The sequence below is a fragment of the Dermacentor silvarum genome, chromosome 7 (assembly GCF_013339745.2).
Source record: "Dermacentor silvarum isolate Dsil-2018 chromosome 7, BIME_Dsil_1.4, whole genome shotgun sequence".
NCBI lineage: Eukaryota > Metazoa > Arthropoda > Arachnida > Ixodida > Ixodidae > Dermacentor > Dermacentor silvarum.
This window is the reverse complement of record NC_051160.1, coordinates 41,130,331-41,152,340: the sequence shown is the minus strand read 5'-3', so window position 1 is coordinate 41,152,340 and position 22,010 is coordinate 41,130,331. Positions and strand designations below refer to the sequence as shown.

At 45.4% G+C, this 22,010-nt stretch overlaps 1 protein-coding gene across 1 annotated transcript; it reads right to left on the bottom strand.

Annotated features, from left to right (window-relative positions):
* Positions 1 to 9,089: 9,089 nt before the first annotated feature.
* On the bottom strand, positions 9,090 to 20,049 carry LOC125947099 (uncharacterized). Its single transcript, XM_049671447.1, has 3 exons — positions 19,953 to 20,049; positions 18,387 to 18,587; positions 9,090 to 9,269 (listed from the first exon to the last, which is right to left on the bottom strand). The coding sequence occupies exons 1-3, from the start codon at positions 20,013 to 20,015 to the stop codon at positions 9,090 to 9,092; spliced, it is 444 nt and encodes a 147-aa protein (XP_049527404.1). The 5' UTR covers positions 20,016 to 20,049.
* Between the last annotated feature and the right edge of the window lie 1,961 nt (positions 20,050 to 22,010).

Here is a 22,010-nt window from a genome sequence, read left to right as displayed (position 1 = left end):
TTTCTTTTAAATGCCACAACTCTTATCAAATTTTGTGCAGCGGTTGTCTATAAAGACGATTTCTACTTTCCCATGTATGTAGACAGATGCACGCAAGCTAAAGCTTCCTCTCTAATGCAAGAAGTTTCACCGACATTCATGAATCGGTTGTCTGATAGGAACATTCCTGCGTTTCACATGCATACACGAATCAAGAAATCCGAAGTGGCACCGCGGTGAATCTTTCCCTTAAACCTATCAACGGTTTATATTTTAATATGTGCTGCATCTCCTTTGCCGATTGCCACGTGAACCACTAAGCCCTACCTCCTCGCAGCATTCAGCGCACTTAGTTAACACTGCACCACGTGCAGTGTTATCTGCACGCGGTGCAGTATTTTGCATCTTACTCTGCAAGTGATCCTCGTGTAACCATGCACGGCCACATTGCCACATCTCTGCGCATCGCAGGTTGTATACCGCGGCCAGGTTCGCATGAAGAAAATGAAGGCGCCGGAACTAGACATGAATTTGGGTGCGGAGTCTGCGCGCCAGGCTGAGGCCCCTCCACTGGTGGCGTCCATCGAGGTTCGCAGACAGTGACACCGCCGGCGGTATCTCGGCCATGGGTACGCACCCCCCACGTGGAAGCCTCCTCCTCAAGCATCGTCCTAGGTCCCGACCGCGGCATATTACCAGGACGGCAGTAGCGGATGCAGGCGGTGGGTAACTCATTACCACGGTGTAAAAAGGAAGGTGATCCGACGGCGGCGCGAGGCGCGGCCACTTAGTGTGACTCTACGCACGCCGCTGCCGCAAGGGGCAGCACGTGTTCTGGGGGCCGCTTTTTCGCTTGCTTTGCTGGCGCTTTTATGGGCACGCGCGGCAGAAGTGCTTTATTTCGATGAATATATGTCGTTCGCCTGCTTGAAACGACTCTACTTGGTTGGAGGAACGTCCCTTTATATTTCTGCCGACATTCCGATTGACTCCGACGCGGCGAGCAGCGGTAAGCGCAGCGCGCCGTCTGCTCGAGCAGACGACGAGTCTTTCTCGTGTTCGAAATGACGGTATTTTGACTGTGAGTGGCATGAAACCTTCTACTGCTCAGGATTCGGCGTCTAAATAGCGAAAAATTGCGTATCTTTGGGTATGGGTGTTTAAATGCTGACGGAGGTCGTAAATTATCCACTGTTGTACCGCTTCTCCAAGGCCTCCTGAACACGTGCTGCCCCTAGCGGCGGGGCTCACTTCCGGTCACACGAAGTGGCCGCTCTCTCGCCCCAGCGCGGGCGCGCCGTCGGAACACCTATCTTCTTACACCGTGCTCATTACGCAGTATACTGGACTTGTCCGACGTGCACTGGTGTCCTCGTCGCCTAACGCTTCGCTTTTAACGCGTTCGAATTCTTTGGCGAGTATACCTAGCTCCGTCCCGCGAAAAGGGTAATGCCTTCTATATGTACATAAATTCGCAGTTTGCAGACTCAAGGCATTTAATCGTTATAATCGTGTAAATTATCTTAGATGATTGGTAGTTTTATAACGTATCAGTAACAATTTAAACCAAAAAAGTAAAATAAAAAGGCAATACTCATAGGGATACATAGCGCTCCTTAGAAAATGCGTGGCGAAGTTGTAGTAGGGGTGGGGCAACCTAATTGAAGGGGTGGCCAACTTGAAGTTTGGGGGTGCGCCAACTTGAAATTTGGGGTGGGCCAACGGAACTTTGGGAGTATGCTTATGCGTTGTTAGATAACTCCAATGGAGTTTCTTCATTCTCTTTTCCTCTTCATTATCAAAGCGAAATAAGAACGGCGTGAGGGGAAGAGGGTTCGGAGAAGTTCACTGATCGGAAGAGTTTCTCATTGGGGCAATTGGTACGTGCTTCTTTATAGCGGAAGCAGCACTATGAACGGACCCAAGAATGACGGAGAGGTGCTGTGACTTTTCCCCTTTCTTGTCTCGTTCTTAGCTGTGTTTCCGTTCTAAGTTTTGCGTGTTAATTTCGAGAGCGTCAAATTGCCGTAATGTAATGCTCCCGTGGGAGGCACAAGTCCTGAGCCGCCTCCCCTTCCGTCCCCACTCCCATCTCCCCCTTGGATGAGCTATAGATTCGGCTACTTCTGATTTTGTTACATAAAAAGGTTGGATTAATGTAATCGTCCTTTGTAGGTTTTAGTTTTCTGCAGTGCTTTTGTACTCCTAGAGTACTGGCTACCGCGTGCAACAATAACTAACTAAACAATCAAATAAGTAATAGTAGACACACCTTCCTAAATATGACACTCTGCTTTCATTCGATTCTTGCAGCTCCAGCCAAGGCATCGCCCTTTGCCGTTCCAGCCCTTCCTCGCAGAGCTCAAAATCCTTTAATGCGGATTACAACTCTGCGTCCACCATTCTTGTGGCTTTTGTCGTTCGCTCCACTGGGGCCTCTGCAGTGCGTTTTGCGAAAAATTAGCTATATTTCTTTCGTACTTCGAACCTTTAGCCACGGCGTTGCCTTGTGGCACTTAGAAGTGTATTGTAGTAAATAAATAGACGTATTTTCGTGCAACAAATTGTAAATAAAGAACGCTATTACAATGTACGACGCCATATTTACATCTATATTCTCGCGCTCCGAATAATATTTGTAGCGTGCGATACGCGGGGATATAATAGCGTATAACTTGAAGTTTCGTTGATGTCAATGTGAACCATATCCTTTTTCGTAAATACGCGTAACATGGTCGGCCCCAGTAAGGTCAGTCTGGTGCTCTGAAATGCAAACAAAAAAAAGAAAAGTTTATTATAGTCACCTTCGTGAATGTGGCACTCCGCAGTGCTGAATGTGAGGCGGGTGCCATCCTCCCATGTAGTAAGCGAACTTGGTTAACCAGTATCTGTCAGAGTCTGGCGCAGACATAGAGTTTCTCACTATATAGTGGGAAACTCTATGGGCGCAGGCCTTCGGGTGGTGCGGACAAGCTCGCCCAAGTGTAAGGCGTGGATATGGGGCTGGACCGTGGCGTGCGTGCACATTCGGCGTCAGGAGAGGACGTGGGCCATTCGCAGTGCACTAGAATGCGGCCCGCAGGCATGTGGGATGGGGTGGCATTGTGAACGCTCATGTGACGAACGTAGGTAAGCTAGCTGGGATTGACCAAGAAGCGGCCGGTTAGGCTATGATAAGTCTCACGAATGGAATCAACTGCAAGATATGTCGTGCTGGATGGAAAGAGCAAAACGACGCCTAAAAAGCACCTTTCAAATCGCTCTTCGAAGAAAAAATTGGCTTTGGGCGCAATATTTAGAGCATGTACTTGATTACGGACTGTTGTTTTTATTACCTTATACTTATCGAACTTGAAACCGACCGTGCCACTTCCACTGCCGCCAGAGCAGTTTTTATTAGATGCGAACATTTTCTTCACACACGAGAACATTCAGAATCTTATCAGCATTATTATGTTGTTCCCTATCAAGCATGCGGCTTCTACTCACTGTGGGGGATTGGCCAAGAAATGGATGGATTATTCTAATGTCTAATGAAGGATAAAGTTGTATCGGACAATGTCCAAATTGTTCGTTTATCACGTCTTTGAACGTTTCCGGTAACCGCCAGATTCTTCACCAATCTCTGTGTATGTACATAACATTTATTTTACCTCTGAGGAACACGTTGAGTTCTCAAGTATGCTATTGCTTTACCCATGAACCGTTATCAAGAATTCTGAATGGAGCGTTCTTATACATTAATGGTAGAACTGAACATTGCATGAACACGTAGTAACGACAAACATGGCTTTGGTTTCTTCTGAATTCAACTAAGATTGCATTCTGTCGCGACATATTGCCATGCGATGGATGATTTTCGCTAGCGTACTACGAAGCTGCTGTGAGGCGCAATAATTATACAGGGGCACTTTATCTTCGATCTTTAGTTTTACAGCGTAAGTTGTTATGGGCTCATTCCAATAGCCGTTTCGGGTCGCGATGATGCCGCCGCCACCGACGTCCGCCGTGTAACCGCTATCGCCGGTAACGTGAAAAAAGTACCCGATTCCCGCCGGGATCGAGCCTGCGCCCGCTGCGTGGGAGTCGGATACTCCAGCACTGAGCCACGCAAGCGCTTGCTATCGGGCCGCGCAAAATACCCTATAAGGCTGCCACGCAGGGGGAGATGACTCGAGCCTCCGCCTGTATGGTGGCGCCATCTAGGTAAGATGCCTGCAAACGCAGCGTCCGCAGGCGCAGGCAACAATATGCGATTCAGACGAGGCGTGCAATCAACGCGCTCCCGAGCTACCGAGCCTCCGCCAGTAAAGTGACGCCATCTAGTTAAGGTGCCTGCAAACTCGGCGTGACCGACATGCAAGTTGCAGCTGTAAGGCTTGGTCGGGCTCAGCAGACTGCTGTGCAGAGAACATTACAAGCCACAGCTCACCGTCGACGCCACGCGGACAGTTCAGATCGTTCTCGTCAAAACGAGGCAAACAGACTGCCGCGAAGACCCTGTTGTGCGTGGTGCCCAAATTGGAACTACTCTAGAGCCGCTCCACCAGCTTACGCTGTAACTGATGATGATCATGATGTACCTCTGTCATAGCTCGCACCCACTAAGGGGGATAGGCCAAGAATCGGGTGGCAGTGGGTATGCTAAAGAAAAATCATATTCGAAAGCAAGAAAACAAGAAAACAAGAAACGCCAAGTAAAAGACAAAAAAAAAAAAAAAGCAGATGTCGCAATCACTACATTACCATGCGGCGAGCAGTCAGACTAACTTAAAATGTGAAAGTGAAAAGCTGTTACAATATTAACAAAAGAATTTGGAGAAACCAATTTAGGTGATATGAACGCATTTGATGTGTAGAATACAAATACAATTATTAGCAGGGTAATCGAGTTGTTTCAGTTAAAAAATTAAATACTGCGCAACACACGTCTCTGTGACTATATGCTAGTGCTGATGCCCCAAATGATAACACGTGGGCCATTCGTGGATAACACGTGGACTGTGCTGCGTGTGTCGCGCAGGCCTGTGACGTTTTTATTTCTTCCCTTCCCTTCCATACAAAGATGCATGGGACAAACTGTATTAAACCTTGTGTACTTTCTTTAATTCTTGGAGGACTGCCTTAAACGGGCTTTAAGCCATTTCTAATCGCAGTCGAGAAATGCATTTGCCGTTAAGATAAACCATTTCAGAAATACTTTACCTAAACGCGTTCAGCAGAAGTGGAGTTATTGGGAATCAAAGATCGCCTTTGATTTTCTTCGCGGTGCTTCCGCCCCTTTTTTCAATGCGTTGTACTGCGAAGGCTACAGCAGAGCGAGGCGTGCCCACTACGATATGCCTAACTACTGAACGGCACCATGGCGCGCACTTCAAATTTGGTTTTAGATGATCACATAGATACCACTACTTCTGATTTAGTGCCTACGGCTTGCCAAACTGAGATGCTAACCCTGAGCTTAGGGTTGAGTTCACTGCAGGCGCAGCTGCATGCAACTGTAGTGGCTAACTACGTGACAGGGCTGGAGTGCGCGCTCGCGCTCATGTGCCCTAGTCTGGCCATGCTACTTGGTGCAGACCACCTTTGACCTTCACCAGCTTGACCGAAAGACAATAGCCACATCCAATTTCAAATTGTACACGTTATAGAAAAAAAAACACATTGGAGGCGCTACCACTCCGTGAAGATGGCTAACCGGCGAACCTGAAATGCGTGGCCCCAGTGTATATCCCTGGGTTAATCCCGAGGGTACATTAAAGTATCTCTCAATTGTGAGGTTACACACACGTTCGGCTGCAATGGAGAGAATGACGTCACTGACGTCATTCTCAGTGGCCCGAAGTCCGCCGTTGTCACTTGCGTTCGATATTTAGAGTTTTCTCGGCGGCGTGGTTAGCAGCATTCGCTCGCCATTGCCACTTGCGATTCTTCGAAATTAAATTGCTTCAAAATTAAATATGTCCGTTACGTAAGACAATGAATGGCTCATACCATCTTAATCAATGGCTCATACCCCCGTAAACGCGGCCACCACATTACGACGACAGAAGAGAAGTGAATTCTAAGCTGGAATGATGAGCGGCAACGCAGCCAGCTGTGGAAGAAGACGACGACGAACGCGGGAGCAGTGGCACGAGCGCGTGCCGAGCACGAGCACAGAGCAACCCGAGGGGCGCCAACGAGCCAGCTGCGGAAGAAGACGACGACACTCGAGCCTATGCCGATTATGATAGTTCTGCACTCGGGCGATTTCTCCTAGCCCAATGTGATTTCGCCTAGACATATAAAGCTTCGCTTTAAACATAAGTAACTGATTACAGTTGCAATTAGTCCTTTGAATATTGCTTTTGATTACACTTACCAATTAGAGTAATGAGCTACTTTAACGTTGGTTACTACTTTTATTAACATTACAAAAATACAGTAAATAGAATGAGTTGACACCGCTCTTTCAATGTGTCCGCTGCAGCCCTTCACACAAGAATTGCTTTTCGAAATTTTGTCCTGTAATCTAGCTTCCCCATTTTGCTATGAGCACATTTGCAGCGACACTTAAAACTAGCTCGATGGCATGCTGGACAGGAAGGCTGTGTTGTAAGGCACGGACACCTTGCTCATAAGATTGTGCATGGTTATTCATTGCCGCAGTCGATCGGGTCAAGGTCCCCACGAAGCGCAGCGCTTCGTTGTTGAGGGGTTTAGTGCAGGGCTCCCCCGATAAGACCAGTGAAAACCTGAAACATCATCCATAGGCGATTCCCAGGCATCAATATCCGAAGTAGCCATTATTATCGCACCATAGAAGAGCTGTTTCAATTTGTTGGCCAACATTGGTGCACTTTCGCGCGGTGTCTTACAAGTTTACCTGTCTTGCTGCCGCTTCTTTAATTGTTTTCAGGTTGACGTATACTCTGTAAATCTGGCCCATTTTCGCTTGCACAGTAATCTCATATGCTAAGTAGTCGCCAATTATGGACGCCTGTCGACGTGCTTCTCTCTCAAAGGGACTAGCCTATGGGCACAAAAAAATGTGAATAGATGTTACCTCTCGTAGACGCATTGTCCAGATGCTTGAGACCTGAGCTGAATCGAAACGACACACGTTCATTCGTAAATGGAAGGGCGAAAGCAGAAAGTGAGAGTGTTCGGCTGGCGGAAAATATATTAGTACAGAGCATCATAAAAGGAGATAAGATTCACATTGCTGACACGTATATAGCGGTCAGTATCAGCGTTGGTCGCCACTGATGCACGGGCGGTTGGACGAACCAGCATCATCGGCGTTCGTCGATGGACCAGGTATCGTTCATGACATCAGTTGCTATAAAGGTGGTGTTCAAATCTAAGGTGGGGGCATCTGAAGTCGTGCTGATCGGTTCCCTTGTTCCCTTGTGGCTGCACACACAAATCAACATAGGCACTCTTTTTTGGCAACAATAGTTGTTAAACAGAACAAGAAATCGCAGCGCCATCCGGAAGGCGAAGCATTGCTCGCGTTAGCGGACTATTAGACAAGTGCACAAAGTAAGGTCCGTAGTTTTATCAGCCGATAGAAATTGGGCAAACATTCACTCACTAATAAATTTAACAAGCATGGTGTCACGCGTGTACAGGCGAACATCTACACATCTGATTCGATGACCATGAACACTCACTGTCGCAATTCTGGCATGCTGAATAGCGCAGACAGAGGTGAGTGAGCGCTTCTGTGGCCTCTCTCTTCAGCGCGTCTCCGACACTCGAGATTACGCCGCCTCCAGTAGCATTTGCACGGGAACACATCGCTCATGCAGCCAGCAGATATGCCTTGTAATTGCGTTTTACTGCACTTGTACTGCAAAACACATTATTTGCAAGACAATGCTTATTGTACTGCAGCTATATCATCATCATAATCATCATCATCAGCCTATATTTATGTCCACTGCAAGACGAAGGCCTCTCTCTGCGATCTCCAATTACCCCAGTCTTGCTCTAGCTCATTTCAACTGGAATGAATACCAAGAGAAGGGGGGAAGCGCAGTCGAGGACGACAGAAAACTGGGTGAGGTGATGAAGTTAGGAAATTTGCAGGCGCAAGTTGGAATCAGCAGTTATATACTTCCAATCTGATGAGCTCTCGAGACAAATAGTATCATGAATGCTGGTGTCCCTGAAGCTGCGAATTGTACTCGTATTGGTGCAGATGCACGCAATTTACAACTTAAAAAATAGATTCCTGATACGACCAATACGTATTTTGAACGAATTAGATGGAGTATTAGGCCACTTTGATAACACTTGTCAAGCCATTAGATCTTTCGAAGGCTTTTCCAGTTCCTCAATTGAAACACTTAATTAATATTAATCACTCTTCTTTCGGGTGCACGCAGAGCGACATAAAGTAAAATAGAAAGCTAATCGTTTCATAAGGAATAGCGAAGATAAAAATGACACCTTTGTCCATGACAAAAGGGGAAATTGTGATTATGGAGGTCATACTCTTCATTGTAATGTATCTCAATGGCGATCTTGAAGTTCAATGTTTGGCCCAACTATAGTAAAAAGAAAAGAAATATCTCAACTGGACTCGAATGACCAGCTAGCCTATGGCTATTAGAATAACAAGAAATACCATCCGTCATAGCCTTAAAGTTGAAATTGTATTTTAATATCTGCAACCTGCCCAGAAAAAAGGCTTACATACTGTCTAAAGACTGTGTACTGCCTGCATACTGTCTTCAGCACTGTTTACTGCACTGTCCGTTGGCTATATTGCATACTGTCTAACTCCACATAATTTCAAGAATCGCTGTCTATGGTTGAATTTATTTTCGGTACACTAGAGCCGCCATCCTTACCTGTCCTTAACAAAAAATATGAATTTTCTGCACGGCGATGGATTTTACTCGAGCATTACACAGTGAGAAGAAATGTGTACCCATTTTCATGCAGAACGCTTTACCGTTCTGGTTGTGACCACTAAGAAATTCTTGTGTAAAGAAAAAGAAATAAAGAACACGATGGCGGCGCATCGAAAGCTCCATAAAGTCGTCTCCATAAGATGGCCAGCTGAATGATGTGATGGCACTGTACGTGGCCATGTTGCCGATATTGAACGCACGCGCTTACAAGAATATGGTTCGCTTCTTCATGGGCGCACTCGTTTCATCAGCGATGTCGACGTTGGCGTCCGAGCGCTTGAGGATAAAGGTCGCCGCTGTGAGAGTGATGAAAAAGAGCAGCGCGACGCCGACGAGAGTCACCACGAGTCGGGTATCCCAGCTGCCAGAGCGCCGCGGCGGAGGCTGCAAGAGGCGGCCAGTGTGGCACGCATGTAAAATTCATCAGGTTTTTCTTGTATTAATTGCGAAGTGTTGTAATTTTCCTGTTCTCTTTGTTTACCTATCGAAGAGGCTAATACTGATACCTATACAAGTTTTCATTTGCAAATCTAAGTACTACTATTACTCAGTTATTCTTGGGTTTATTGCGAAGTGCTGTATTTTATTGTATTCTTTGTTAATAAAACTGAATACGCTCATACCAATTGCACAGCAGTTTTTCATATGTATATTTCTAAATGGGCCCCGTACTAGCCATTGGCTATGGGAGCACACAGATTGTGCGTATCTTGTACAATGAAATGTGCGTGTATAGCAAAAAAAATGAAGAAAGAACACGAAATATTTATTAACAGCAGGGTGCGCGAACAATACTTTTCGAGGCCATATCGAATACCAATCCCATATTGACAGAAGCGAATCGAACACCGAATACTTTACGTACAGCTTTTGAATAATGAACCGCTGCTTTCGCCATTATTATAAAATAATGTGTGCATCATAGTAATATTACATCAGCGAGTTTCTTTCATCACAATGCACGTTATGAAGCCTTGCCTAATAAAAGAACGAATGGAGCATCACGAACAACAACCACGACTATCGAGAGAGTGCTAATATCATGGTTTAGTCAGTAAAGCCTGACACACAAAGTAACGAGGCCTGCTCCACTGCGTGACAACTCGTGTTTTATGCCTATGGCTGCGGCCATTAAAGCTATCGTACTATTGATACACTTTTATGATCGGTGTATCACAGTTGACAATTTAGTAGTATTCGAAAGTTTTCCAAAGATATTCGTACTCACTGAATAGTGACTATTTGATTCCAGGACTAAATCAAATAGGAGATTGTGTTTCGTTATACCACCGTTCCCAGTATTCGCCTGCCCCTGAAATGAAATTTTAGTTTTGTAGCGGCATGTCAATTTCGAATTTTCGTTTTTGCACGGTAATTACAGGTCCGGGGCCTCAGGACTTATCGAAAAGGCACAGACCAACCTTAGAGCGCCCCACATGATACAGTATAATAACTTTGCTATAAGCCCGTCTCGGTTTAGTTTCCCAGAACGTGACAGTGTTGTGACGTCATGACGTAGCAGGTGATCATGTGGGCGCACGCCATCATAACGTTTTTACACTGGCTCCGATGCTGCTACACGGGGCCCTGCAAAGCGTAGCAGTGTAGGCGGTGACCGAGTGAGCCGAAGTTGCAGAAATGAGTGCTGCAACCAGTGTGACGATGTCAAGTCTGCAGCCAAAGCGTCCGGATATCCTGCTGCCACCTGACCGGCTTTTGCATCATGAATTCACAATACAGACACTTCCTGAGAAAAGAAACTGAAACTGACATTAATAAACCTGTTATATCACAATATTAACTTGCGGCAATCACGGATTGTTGCGCTCGTCGCCCGTCTTTTCTGGCCACCGGCCATTGAAAGCAAACGGAGTGAAAGCCAGGACATGACACTACGTGCTGATTGGCTTGTCTCCGCCGCCACCCGGTTGACGCTTCTGTCAGCGCACTTCGCCAGGCGAAATTTGTAGGCGAGACAAATTGGTGGCAGGTGTCAGAATTTTTCGACAGCGGGAGTCTGGCTTTCCCCGCCGGATAAAGTTAGTCGCTTGGGCACCAGTTTCTCGCCGTATGTATCTTACGCTTAACTGAAGTAACGTTCTTTTTTTTTCACCTATGCTACTATTACATACCATATGTCTACTCCATGTATACTCAATGCGATGATTTAGAGCATGCTGTATCGTACTGTAGCAAGCACTGCTACGCAGGCCACCCGTCAGCAATGCATCCCTGGGTAATCTGCAGCTGTAGCTCTGCCTGGCGGGTGTACTGCCCGGATTATCCAATATGCACAGACCTACAATCGCGGAAAACTTTGGGATACCATGATCCAAGGGAAAGCTACGGCGGGCCCAGTTATGAGAACGCTCTTGAAAAAAGCCCCCCATTCCCATCCGCATTAGATGGAGCCGGGCAAAAGAAGCCGTAGACATTTTATTTACGACCTCAAAGTAGGACGAAGTGCATCACTGAGTAGTGATTTTGACCTATTTTTCTGCAGTTCTCCTCCCTGTTTGGGCAAATGCGAAACTATCAAACGTGGAAGTGGAAGTCACGCTGATTTAGTATCTGTTACAAAAATGCAAAGGCTCTGGTATAGTGTAATATAGCACTCTGAAATGTTGCCATAATACTTGGCACGATAAGACATGTCCAGAATTTCCGCCCCTGTAACTTTCTCTTCAGTGTCACAGAAAATTGCCCGCGAGTATAGTTGGCATATGGTAACGGTAATAGTAAGCGCTAATGACATACGAAAGTACCCGGATATTTCCCCAAGTATAGCGTACTCCTCTGCGTCCAACGCACTTCGGGTAAGTCTTCTGTCCTAAGTGGCTCCATCACGGGCGTACCATACTCGCCGATAGTGTAGCGAGGCAGGTCGTACCGGAGGCCTCCCGGCTGCGGATACTTCGGCGAAAATGCGTAGTCGTTCCGAGACATCTTTCCTGCATTTCTTGCATCAGCAAAGACCAAGTCGAAGATGTATAGACATGTGTAAGTGTGAAGCACCTGTCTGGATTCGTGCCACGGGCTAGTACATTGCCCCACTACAATGCCAAATATAGAGAAGGAAAGGAACTATTACGACGAGAAGTTACTTGGTAAGCCAGAACACGACGCAAAAACGAAAGCCTGCTCGGCAGGGTCACATTGAAGTTCTCGCACGAGCTCACCGTGACGTAACGAATATTTATGGCGTCTGCTCAGGCCAATTTAAAACGGAACTCACTTGATACTTCCGACTATTAATTTTGTGCATGAAGTGAAAGTCATACGCCTTGAAACCGTATAAAAACAATGGCTCGCAAGTGTCAGAGCACGTCAAATAATTAAAAATAATTGCTTTCCTAGTGCCATTTTCGGTTAGGTTTCCCAGAAGATTACTGTGTCGTGATGTCATGAAGGAGAATGTGGTCACGTTGTAGCAGGACATTATGACGTTTCGACCATCACTCCGGCTCGCTAGGTGTCCTCCCATGATGCAACTCGTTGCGAAGGAGGACGTGGCAGCGTAGCATAAGAACGAGCAAGCCGGAGTGAGTGCCGAAAGGTCGCAATCTCCTTGCTCCCGCATTACAACCTTCTGCGTCATGACGTCACGACACGGTAGAAATGAAACCAAAAGTGGCTGTAGAATAGCTGTAGCAATAAGTATTTATGGTGCTCTGAGGCTTGAGAGCACTTTTTTTCTAAGGTTTAGAATTCCTGGGACTTAATTTAGTGCACAAGGATAAAGAGGCAAAATATCACGTTGGCCCTCGTTCAACATGCTAACGGTAAACATAGACTGCATTGTATTTGAAATGAGGGAAAGGCTAAATTTAGTAAGTATCAAGAATTTTTACTGGGCCTGAGCTGCCAAAATACGAAACGAAACGTTTTCTGGACGTCACGCTAGCGTACTTGTACTGAGGCTGCAGCTCAAAACGTACTGCACTATTGATCTTCAATCTAAAAGCGAAACTTGCTATGTCTCACTGATTCGTCTGTGAGTGCCGAAAAGGCATTGTAAGAAAGCCAACTTACACAATGAAATTATCTGCGCACACAATCGTAGGACAATACAGTTTACATTCGCCGTTGTACCCATAAGAACAGTGGGAACTGCAACGCCATGCTACTCAGACGAACTGTATATATCTGCATTGAATTGCGCGTGTCACGCAATGCATTCCACACCGTCACCATTAGTAGGCCGCGCGTGCAGCGGACAGAAGAGTAAAAAAGTAAGCGCGAGCGCGATCGTGTGCGTAAGGCCGAACAAATGTATCGGCAACGGCATGCAATCCGTGAAAGTGGGAGTGTGTGCGTGTAATCACCGGCTATATCATCTAAAATAAAAGCTATGCAGCTTAACGAAATCTGTCTTCATTTAACTTTAACGTTCAAAAATACAATCCTTAGCAAGCAATCAAATCACAGATGCATCGCATCAGGTCGCTCAGCATTTCTTGGGTTCGTTGCGTGGTCGTTGGCTTTGTACTTAGACTTTGATTCAGTCTGCATGGGCGAAAGCTTCGCGTTCAACCATCTTGTTTTAAGAAAGGGGCGCTGATTTGCCCTTCTAATAAACAAGCTATTGCCGCGAAGTTAACGAAGAAAGTTAACTTAAAAAGCCTATGGAACCTGCGCAGACGTTCATCTGCAAAGTCATAGACTACCTACGTACACCATACCTTACGCGTTCATTGTTGCGGTAAGCCTCAGAATCTGTATAGCTAGCACTCCGCTGAAATATTTCAGATATACTGAAGTGACAATCCCGGTAATACTCAATATCACGTTTGTACGCGTTAAGGTAGCAGAAATGAACTTACGGTGCCTTGAGTGTGGTCTTCTTCTTTGTCTTGTACGGCACATTACCTCAATCAACGCAGATTTCAAGAAAGCTGTTCAACTGTGCAATAACATTACTGATAGCAGTATTTTACAGTCAGTGCAAGTTATTAGCAAAATTATTAACCGCAACGCCTTCTTTTGATCTGCATACCTATGTTAGTGCCTCTTTTTCTTTTTTTTGACGAATTCAGTTTTAAAAATATTCGCGCTGCACAGACGTGATCTTGTGACATGTGTTTAAATAACTGAATTAGTGCTCTGTTTTCGTTTACTGTGCATTTCTATCTTTCTTACACCGCCGTACTTTTGAGGTGGCCTGAAATTGCGTCTTTTTCGACGACTTCTGCCAGTCTGTCACTTGCACCGCTTTTTCCCTCATGCAATAATAATGAAAATAACAGTTTTGTCGAAGAAAAATAAGATGTGAAGAAAGCCTTCCCCATTTTTACATTCTGGACCGACGAGGCGGTCAATTTCTGAACACATTCTATTAGGCGCTGGTTAGGCGCAATTTATTGCGCCTAATGATTAATGATTCATCGTAAGGGGTCCCGCCTGCAGTTTTTACCTTGGGACCCCTTCCTGTATACTACTGTCTATGTACTAATTTACTTATCAATAAAAATGAATTGAATTGAATTGAATAAGGTGACCCGTGATTTGATGGCCAGCCCAAGTCTGTTCACTTTATACTGGCCTGGACCATTGATTTTGGAGATGTGACATGGCGGACTGGTGCATAAATGGTACTCACTTTCTACTTTCCATCACCTGCGCGATTTTTCCGTAAGCGCATTTATCAAAGTTCTCCGGCACCGTATAGTCGCCGGCTGGACAAGACAGCTCTGGTAACTACGCTTCCGATTCCCTTCCTCAGTCGCTTTATCACTGCTGAAAGTTGTACAGCTTAGTTTGTCAAGGTAATATGCATGTTTTTTTCCGGGGGCGACTGGAAACAGTGACAGGTTGGATGCCTATGAGGTGTTTCTCCTCCACCACTTGTAAAGGCGTTTATTGCACGCAAGCGTTAGAGCCGACCGTTGGATCAGCTCAGGGAACTGGGGCGCGAGCGGCGTAGTCCGAGCGATGCGCTAGCTGGAGAGCTTGACCCACTAGACAGCTCTGGTAAGGATGCCCCACTGCATCGTCCCTCTTATTCACTACACTATATATAAACGCAAGTCGGGCCGGGATAATGTAACGGTTCGATTCCAACGCTGCTCCTTTTCACACTTCGTCATCCGAGCTCCGCTTCATCACCGGCATCGGCCGCGTGAGAATGGTGATGTTAAGAGAGGAGTAGAATCGAGGGAAAGCAATGCTGAAATCTTAGCGAACCTGGTGTTCAGGCAGGTGAAAACATAACTGTCAAGGCAGCCAGTCTTAGAAAGTGCTTCATTTTTTTTTCTCACAGAAGCAATAAATGAGTTAGAAGCCGTATATGTTAGGCTTCGTACTATTCCTTAACCACTTGCGTCTGCGGAACGGCTGGCAAGGACTAAGGCCTCTCCTAATCTTCCCTATTCCTACCAGAACTATTCGTTATAATTCCCGATAGGAAATAATTCCTATCCCCGGTCCATGTCACACAAAATTATTCTCAAGTATTAAAGGAAGGGACTGAAGAATATTGTGCTTGTATCGCACAAATATTATGCAAAAATTATGGGCGAAATATGCGTACAATTAACACGGTATGCTTACATGCGCACACATAGCTTACGCGAACATGATCTATTATTGGTATTCAGTAGAACGCTGTTATGTGTTTAATAGCCAAGCACTGGAATACGTGCGAAACATTTTATGACCCGGAAATTTTATTCGAACTTGACGCAAAGAAAAGGCTGGCCTAATTTCGGACGTATACTGGCAACAAGTATTTATTGTATTAGGGTGGGATGTCGCAATGAAATTAACACGAATTATCAATAATCGCTAAGTAATGATCATTAATCTTGCAGCCGGCAAGCTATCGGCTAATCGGAGTTCCCTCCTTGTTTCAACTGGGCGCCTTCGTCATCCGTTTTCTTGGAGCCATCGCCATCCGATGTTGCTTTCGCCGTGGACGGCAGCCCTTTCTTCTCGCCGTCCGCTTCAGTAGAGAAGGAAACAATGTCCAAGTCGTCGGTCGTCGCGGCAGAGGTGTAGGTGCTGTTAGACGCCTGCGCGCCACGCGTTATCCAGGCTGTATTTGGAAGACAGGTGCATACGGATCACTTAATACGTAGCAACGCCATACCTTAATTACATGTAGCTCATGTGTAAAACGAGTTAAGAGGTTCTCTTAACCTGCTCCTATACAAACGCATGCAAAACGTATCTAAAATGGGGCGCTAATCTTAAGGCACAACTATTCGTCCGCGCGTACATCGATGAAGCTTAATCATTACAGACTGTTTGCGTGTGCGATAACAGCAGCGAGCCTGCGGTGCCATGAACCTTCTGGTCACGTGCCTTGTCACTTCACTAACTTAACAGTGAGCGTGTTTTTAATAGTTGCGACGTACGAAAAGTTTGTGTTGCGTTTGCAGATCAAAAGAAAGGTGCATGCTGCCTAAGGAACCATCTATTTATAATTTTTTTTGTAATTCATTCTTTTCTAATTTTATAATTTTATAACCTACGGGAAATTTGGCGTGTAAATCTGTGATTACGTACAGGAGGAAAATGTTGAAAATTGGTGGGCTCTTGCTTTTCTTGCCTGCTAAATTTAGCGGGCTATGTCAGTGGGCCATCTAGAACATCTGACACATCTGGAAGACACCGAGGGCTCATTATAACTGCGAAAAAACATATATATATATATATATATATAATATATATATATATATATATATATATATATATATATACCTTAAAAGAAATATGGATGCGTAATGCAGGGTTCTAATCAAATTACTCTGAAGTTTATTTTCGAAAGTCTTCGAAATCTTTCCTTTTCTTTGATCCCGTTCAACTACTGTCGTCACTCAAGTGCAGTAGTAAAACTACGGGAAATACTTTCAGCCTCCACGACCTATCCTGGAGCCCTAAGAGCAATCTTTTTTATTTACTTTTCAAAATGTATTAAAAAATACGGTCTTCAAAATTATTCTGTTCATCCGCTCAGAACATTCAACCTCTCTTAGACCATAAATACAAGGTAGTTGTTCTATACTTTCATACTAGTATGCATATACTTATCTTATTGCAAGACCTTTCGCCCACTGGAACAACCTTCTCGCTACTGTAGCTGTTGTCCAAGACAAAAAACTGACTGCTTTCATATACGTTGTTTAAAGTGTTCAAATGTCTACTTATCAGATGCATGGCGCTCTTTGGTCACACCTGGCTTTTGCGCCATTACACACCACATATCATAATCATCACATATTTATTTTGAGCGTTCTCTCGTACACTGATGTATAAATCCCTTTAACGGGCAAATAAGCAACATTGCGAGCCTATCGCAAAGAACTTCTGCAAAACAAAATTAAGATTGCCAAACAACATGGCGTTCAACTTTAACTACATTTAGAGACTTGCGCAGCAATGGTATTTTCAGAAATATATATAGTGAACCCCCCTCTTCGTGGCACCACGTGGTAGTTCCGCTCTAGCCACTGTAGAAATTCTTATCCTTATTTAAGCAAGCTTTAATTGTTTTGGTTGCATAGATGTGCGTCTTCAGAATGCATAATGGCCATTGTCGAGATTCGAGACGCCCGTGATGTGAAAATTCCTGTAGAAAGCTCACGATGACAGCTAAACGAAATGGTTGATCCCTAAGGCCGGAAACGCTTCTCAGGCTGTGCACTAGACGTGCCAGCTTCTAGTGCTTTCTTTTTAATTGCGAGCCAGAGATAGTTAGGGAGCGATGCATTTACATAAAATACACAGCGATAATCGGACTTCTCAAATGACTGAGTGTGACGCACCGCCGTGAGAACCACGCTTTTTGTTCCTGTAGTGACTCTGATTCCAATGTTGTAATTCCTAATTAGCCCTGGACAAAACGATCTTCTATCGAATATTGTGAATAGCGCGAGGGGTGTAGTACTAATTCTATGGCGTGCGAATAACCCAGGACTTTTCTCATGAACTGATAACGCTGGTGATCGAAAACCAGCCCACTGCGCCCACATTATATATATATAATATATATATATATATAATATATATATATATATATATATATATATATATATATATATATATATATATACATATAGTAGTAACCAGATTTTTCAATGGGCCAAGCGTAGTTATAACAATCAGAAGCCCAAGTTCGCGGTTTATCTTAGGTTTATTTACCCAACAGTTTGGGTCGGTGGACCGACCTTTGCAAGGGTCGATATATATATATATATATATATATATATATATATATATATATCGTGTTCTTAGCGTGGACCTGTGGACTTGCAGCAAGTCTAATACAGTTGCCAAGAAGATATATATAGTATGCTGCTAAGTTATGTGACACCGTGGACGGCAGCCATGAGAAACAACGTGTTGCTACGTGCGAGCTGTCGACCAAGAAAGGCTTGTAGGAACATGCGGGGAAATACGCTCGAACGTCCAATCAAGCAGCGCTATTGATCGACACGTTATGTTGCAAAAGAGCTCTACTGTGAAGCACGATTTCTGCGATAATGCTTCAGGGCATCTGACGCACTCAATGGGTTTCACGTTGTCCGAGTCTTGCAGGTATTCCAGCTGCCGCTGCGCCTCGTTGAAGGCGTAGACCATGGCCAACAGGCCCAGGATCACCATGGTCATCACGCCTACTGTGATGGCCGTTCGGAGGCGAGCGTCCAGGTCGCTCTCCTCCTGGATTTGCGAGGGCTGACGCACCTCCGCCGACGGACCCTCCTGCGAATACGCGTTTGCCGCATTCTCCGGGGTTCATATTCGCGACGCAGTTTTTACTCGAGAGCGTTACTCGAGTGCGCAAGGCCCGAGCAGCAGTGACGCAGCTACATTATGGAAGCAAATGTTGCCTGCCGGTCGTCACGGTAACGTCGCTAACACCAGCTACGGCACTTCGAGACAATTTCTGCATCAAATAAAATGTACAATCTATGCTTACTTCGACTCTTCATAAAGGTGACCCTTTTAGGGGCGAAGCTCCTTAGGGTGTGGGTCTGTCCCTCCTCTGTAGTATGTAGTAGTAGTAGTAGTAGTAGTCGTCGTCGTCATCGTAGTAGGTAGCCACGTCTACTTTTATGAGAAAAAAATTCCGAAAGTTGTGTCCGTAGCGCGGAATCGAACCAGGGACCCCTCGCTTCCGAACGCGCGGCGCTAACCACTACGCCACGAAGCGCACATGGACACACGCACCACGATGACAATAAATACCCAACATTAACGAAACACTGCGCGTTTCTAACGCGTTTGTGCTAGCGCGTTACGGCCCGTGTAAGAAGCTGGTGTAAGACGCTGTGGCCTCTCCGCCTTACCCCCGTATTCATAAACGCTCCACGACTTGAACTTGACTTGCCACCGCCTTGGGCAGCGCGTTCGAAACGCGTTGAAGGCGGTGGCAAGTCAAGTTCAAGTCGAGGAGCGTTTATGAATACGGGGGGTTATACTCTCTCAGCAGTCATGTGATGGCGTCGGCAAACGCGGTGCACGTTCCGGCATGTGTAAACGGCTGCGTAAGACGCTGTGGCCTCTCCCCCTTACTAGAGAGTACTGCACGTTTCTAACGCGTTTGTGCTAGCGTCCCCTTAAGCGGGAGATGGTGCAATTATAATGAAGGGCGCTGTTATAAAATAGGAATGACGTCACATATGGCGCGTGTCATTGGTGGAAGTCAATCGTTCGATTTAGTGCGGCGAGACTGGGCGAATTACACGGAAGATTCACGGTTTACCGATGATTCCCTCCGGAGCTTCGCCCACTGATCATAATTCACCCCGTGGATATGCGGTGCTTTTTTTCATTTACGAGCAGCGTGTAGTGTATATTTTACAACTTCCAAAATACTGGCCGGTATTTCTTTAGAGGACATATGACAATAAACTTGCGAGAACGTCGGCCTATTGGCCATACATTTTAACAAGTGAAAAGCCTTGCGCGTTGTACGGGCAACAAACCCGTAGGTTTGCAAAATACATAAGCAATGGAACTATACCGTATCCCGCTTGGATCTGTAAGCAAGCTTTAAGTTCGTCGCTGCCGCGGACTGGCACGACACGACATGCAATGAGTCGGGTACAAATAGGAAGTCCTTACCTCGGAACGCTGATTTCGACGTTCTTTTGCACCTTCGATCAAAAGCACAGTGGTGCCGTCCATCGCTGCACATAAGGAGCATCCCGTGGACACAACATTGTATGGCTACACTTATATGGTAGCTACGGCCCTACAAAATTCGCTGTGTGCATATTCTGCATATCTTGCAGGGAAGTAAAGCGCATGATGTTTATCTGTTTACAGAATACAACTGAGAAAGCCGAAGTACACAATGCGTCTCTCTGTTTAGTTAACAGAATTAACGACAGGAGAACCTCTAACTCTACATGAGATCAGTTTGTCGAAACGACGTCCACATCGTCGGCAACAGCAGTTTTACGCAGTAGCGTTGACGTCTCGTTGTTACTAGGGCGGAATAAGTATTTATAGTTACAAAACTGCCGTGGTTATCCTAGTGGACTAAGGCGTTGCGCTGCTGAGCACGAGGTCGCGGGATCAAATCCCAGCCGCAGCGGCCCCCTTCCGATAGAGGCCAAAATGCAAACACGCCCGTGTGCTTGCGTTGTACTGCACGTTAAAGAACCGCAGGTAGTCAACAATAATCAGGAGCCCTCCACTACGGCATGCCTCATAATAAGAACGGGTTTTGGCACGTAAAGCCCCAAAAAGAAGACGAAGAAAACTTGCTCCGCTCACAAGACGAAAAGCATGCATTCGCGAGATGTCAACATACTAGGCAAATTGATGCAGTTCATTTGGAGCACATACCACGAGTCTCGTTAGTTAGAGATGGGTGAACAAAACGAAAAGTCCTAGGTCCAAGTGAACTCTTTATTACTATTTCCTTAACTCGATTAGTTAAAGTTTCCTGTACGTATCGATTGCTCGACACCTACAGAAACTCTCACGTGGTGCAAAAATAAATAATAAACAAATAAATTAATAAATTAATAACTGCCTGGTACTTCATAGGATTTCAGGTTGAGGAAGTTGGTAGCTATACATCTTTTCACAGGATCACTTCTAGACACAGGCACTACTAATGCAAAATTTACAGAGCATAATAAAGTAGGCGTCACTATTGCGGGCTCCAGCTTCGCCTACCGAATTAATTGAAGCAGAAACATGCAGCGCGAATGCAGCTGCAGACACAAGCTGTCGATAGCGCCATCAGTTGAGAGGTATGGCATTCAAAACGCCTTCAGTTTGGCAAGGCCTCTGCCAGGCGGCGTGAGGAATCGATATATAGTAAAGCCCGCCAAATTTATTTACGCCCATGTAATGTCACTGTAAATACTCCTGGGACGCCTCATTTGTACGGACGCTGCTCCGGGCTACTCCAGGCACTATTTATGTCATACCATTTATTCTAGACACGAATATTTTCTTCGACGCTGTCGATTTTGCTCACATGGGACATTCGCTACTGTGAGTGATATTGACAATGCAGCTATTATCTGTTCAATCGTGCAAACCTGCCATAGCGTTCTAGGAAGGAAGGAAGGAAGGAAAATAAGAAGCGAAAGGCAGAGAGGTTAACCAGGTTAAGTTTCCGGTTGGCTACTCTGCACTGGGGGATGGGGTAAGGGCAGAAAAGATTAGCAAACAAGAGAAGATTAAATAGAAGAAAAACAAAGCAAAAAAGAAAAAAAAAACACATCTGTCCGCACAATTCTATAGCTTTTCATGAAGTCCTGTATCTTTTAAAAAGCGTAATAGCGCTTTTAAAGCAGTTCGTTCCGACGTCGGCTGGGACCAGGGACCAAGAATTCTGGCTTCCGTAAGGGGACGGCTGTCTATCTTGTCGAGCGTGGTTCTGAGGACTTTCCTTTGTGCACTAAAACGACGACAATCACACAGAAGATGTGCTATAGTCTCTTTGCACCCGCAAGTTTCACAATCTGAACGTTGGTTCTGGCGGTAGTATGCTCTCACATAAATGGTGCATTACGTTGTGTTGTGCCTGAGCTAAACGTGACGAATAGATGTGTGAACACAATGGGTGGATTTTACCAGTTATGTTTGTTTTTCGCAACGAAGGGTATGAGAGCACCAAACTCTTGTCCTTATTTTCCCGCTGTTATTTAAGACTACAAA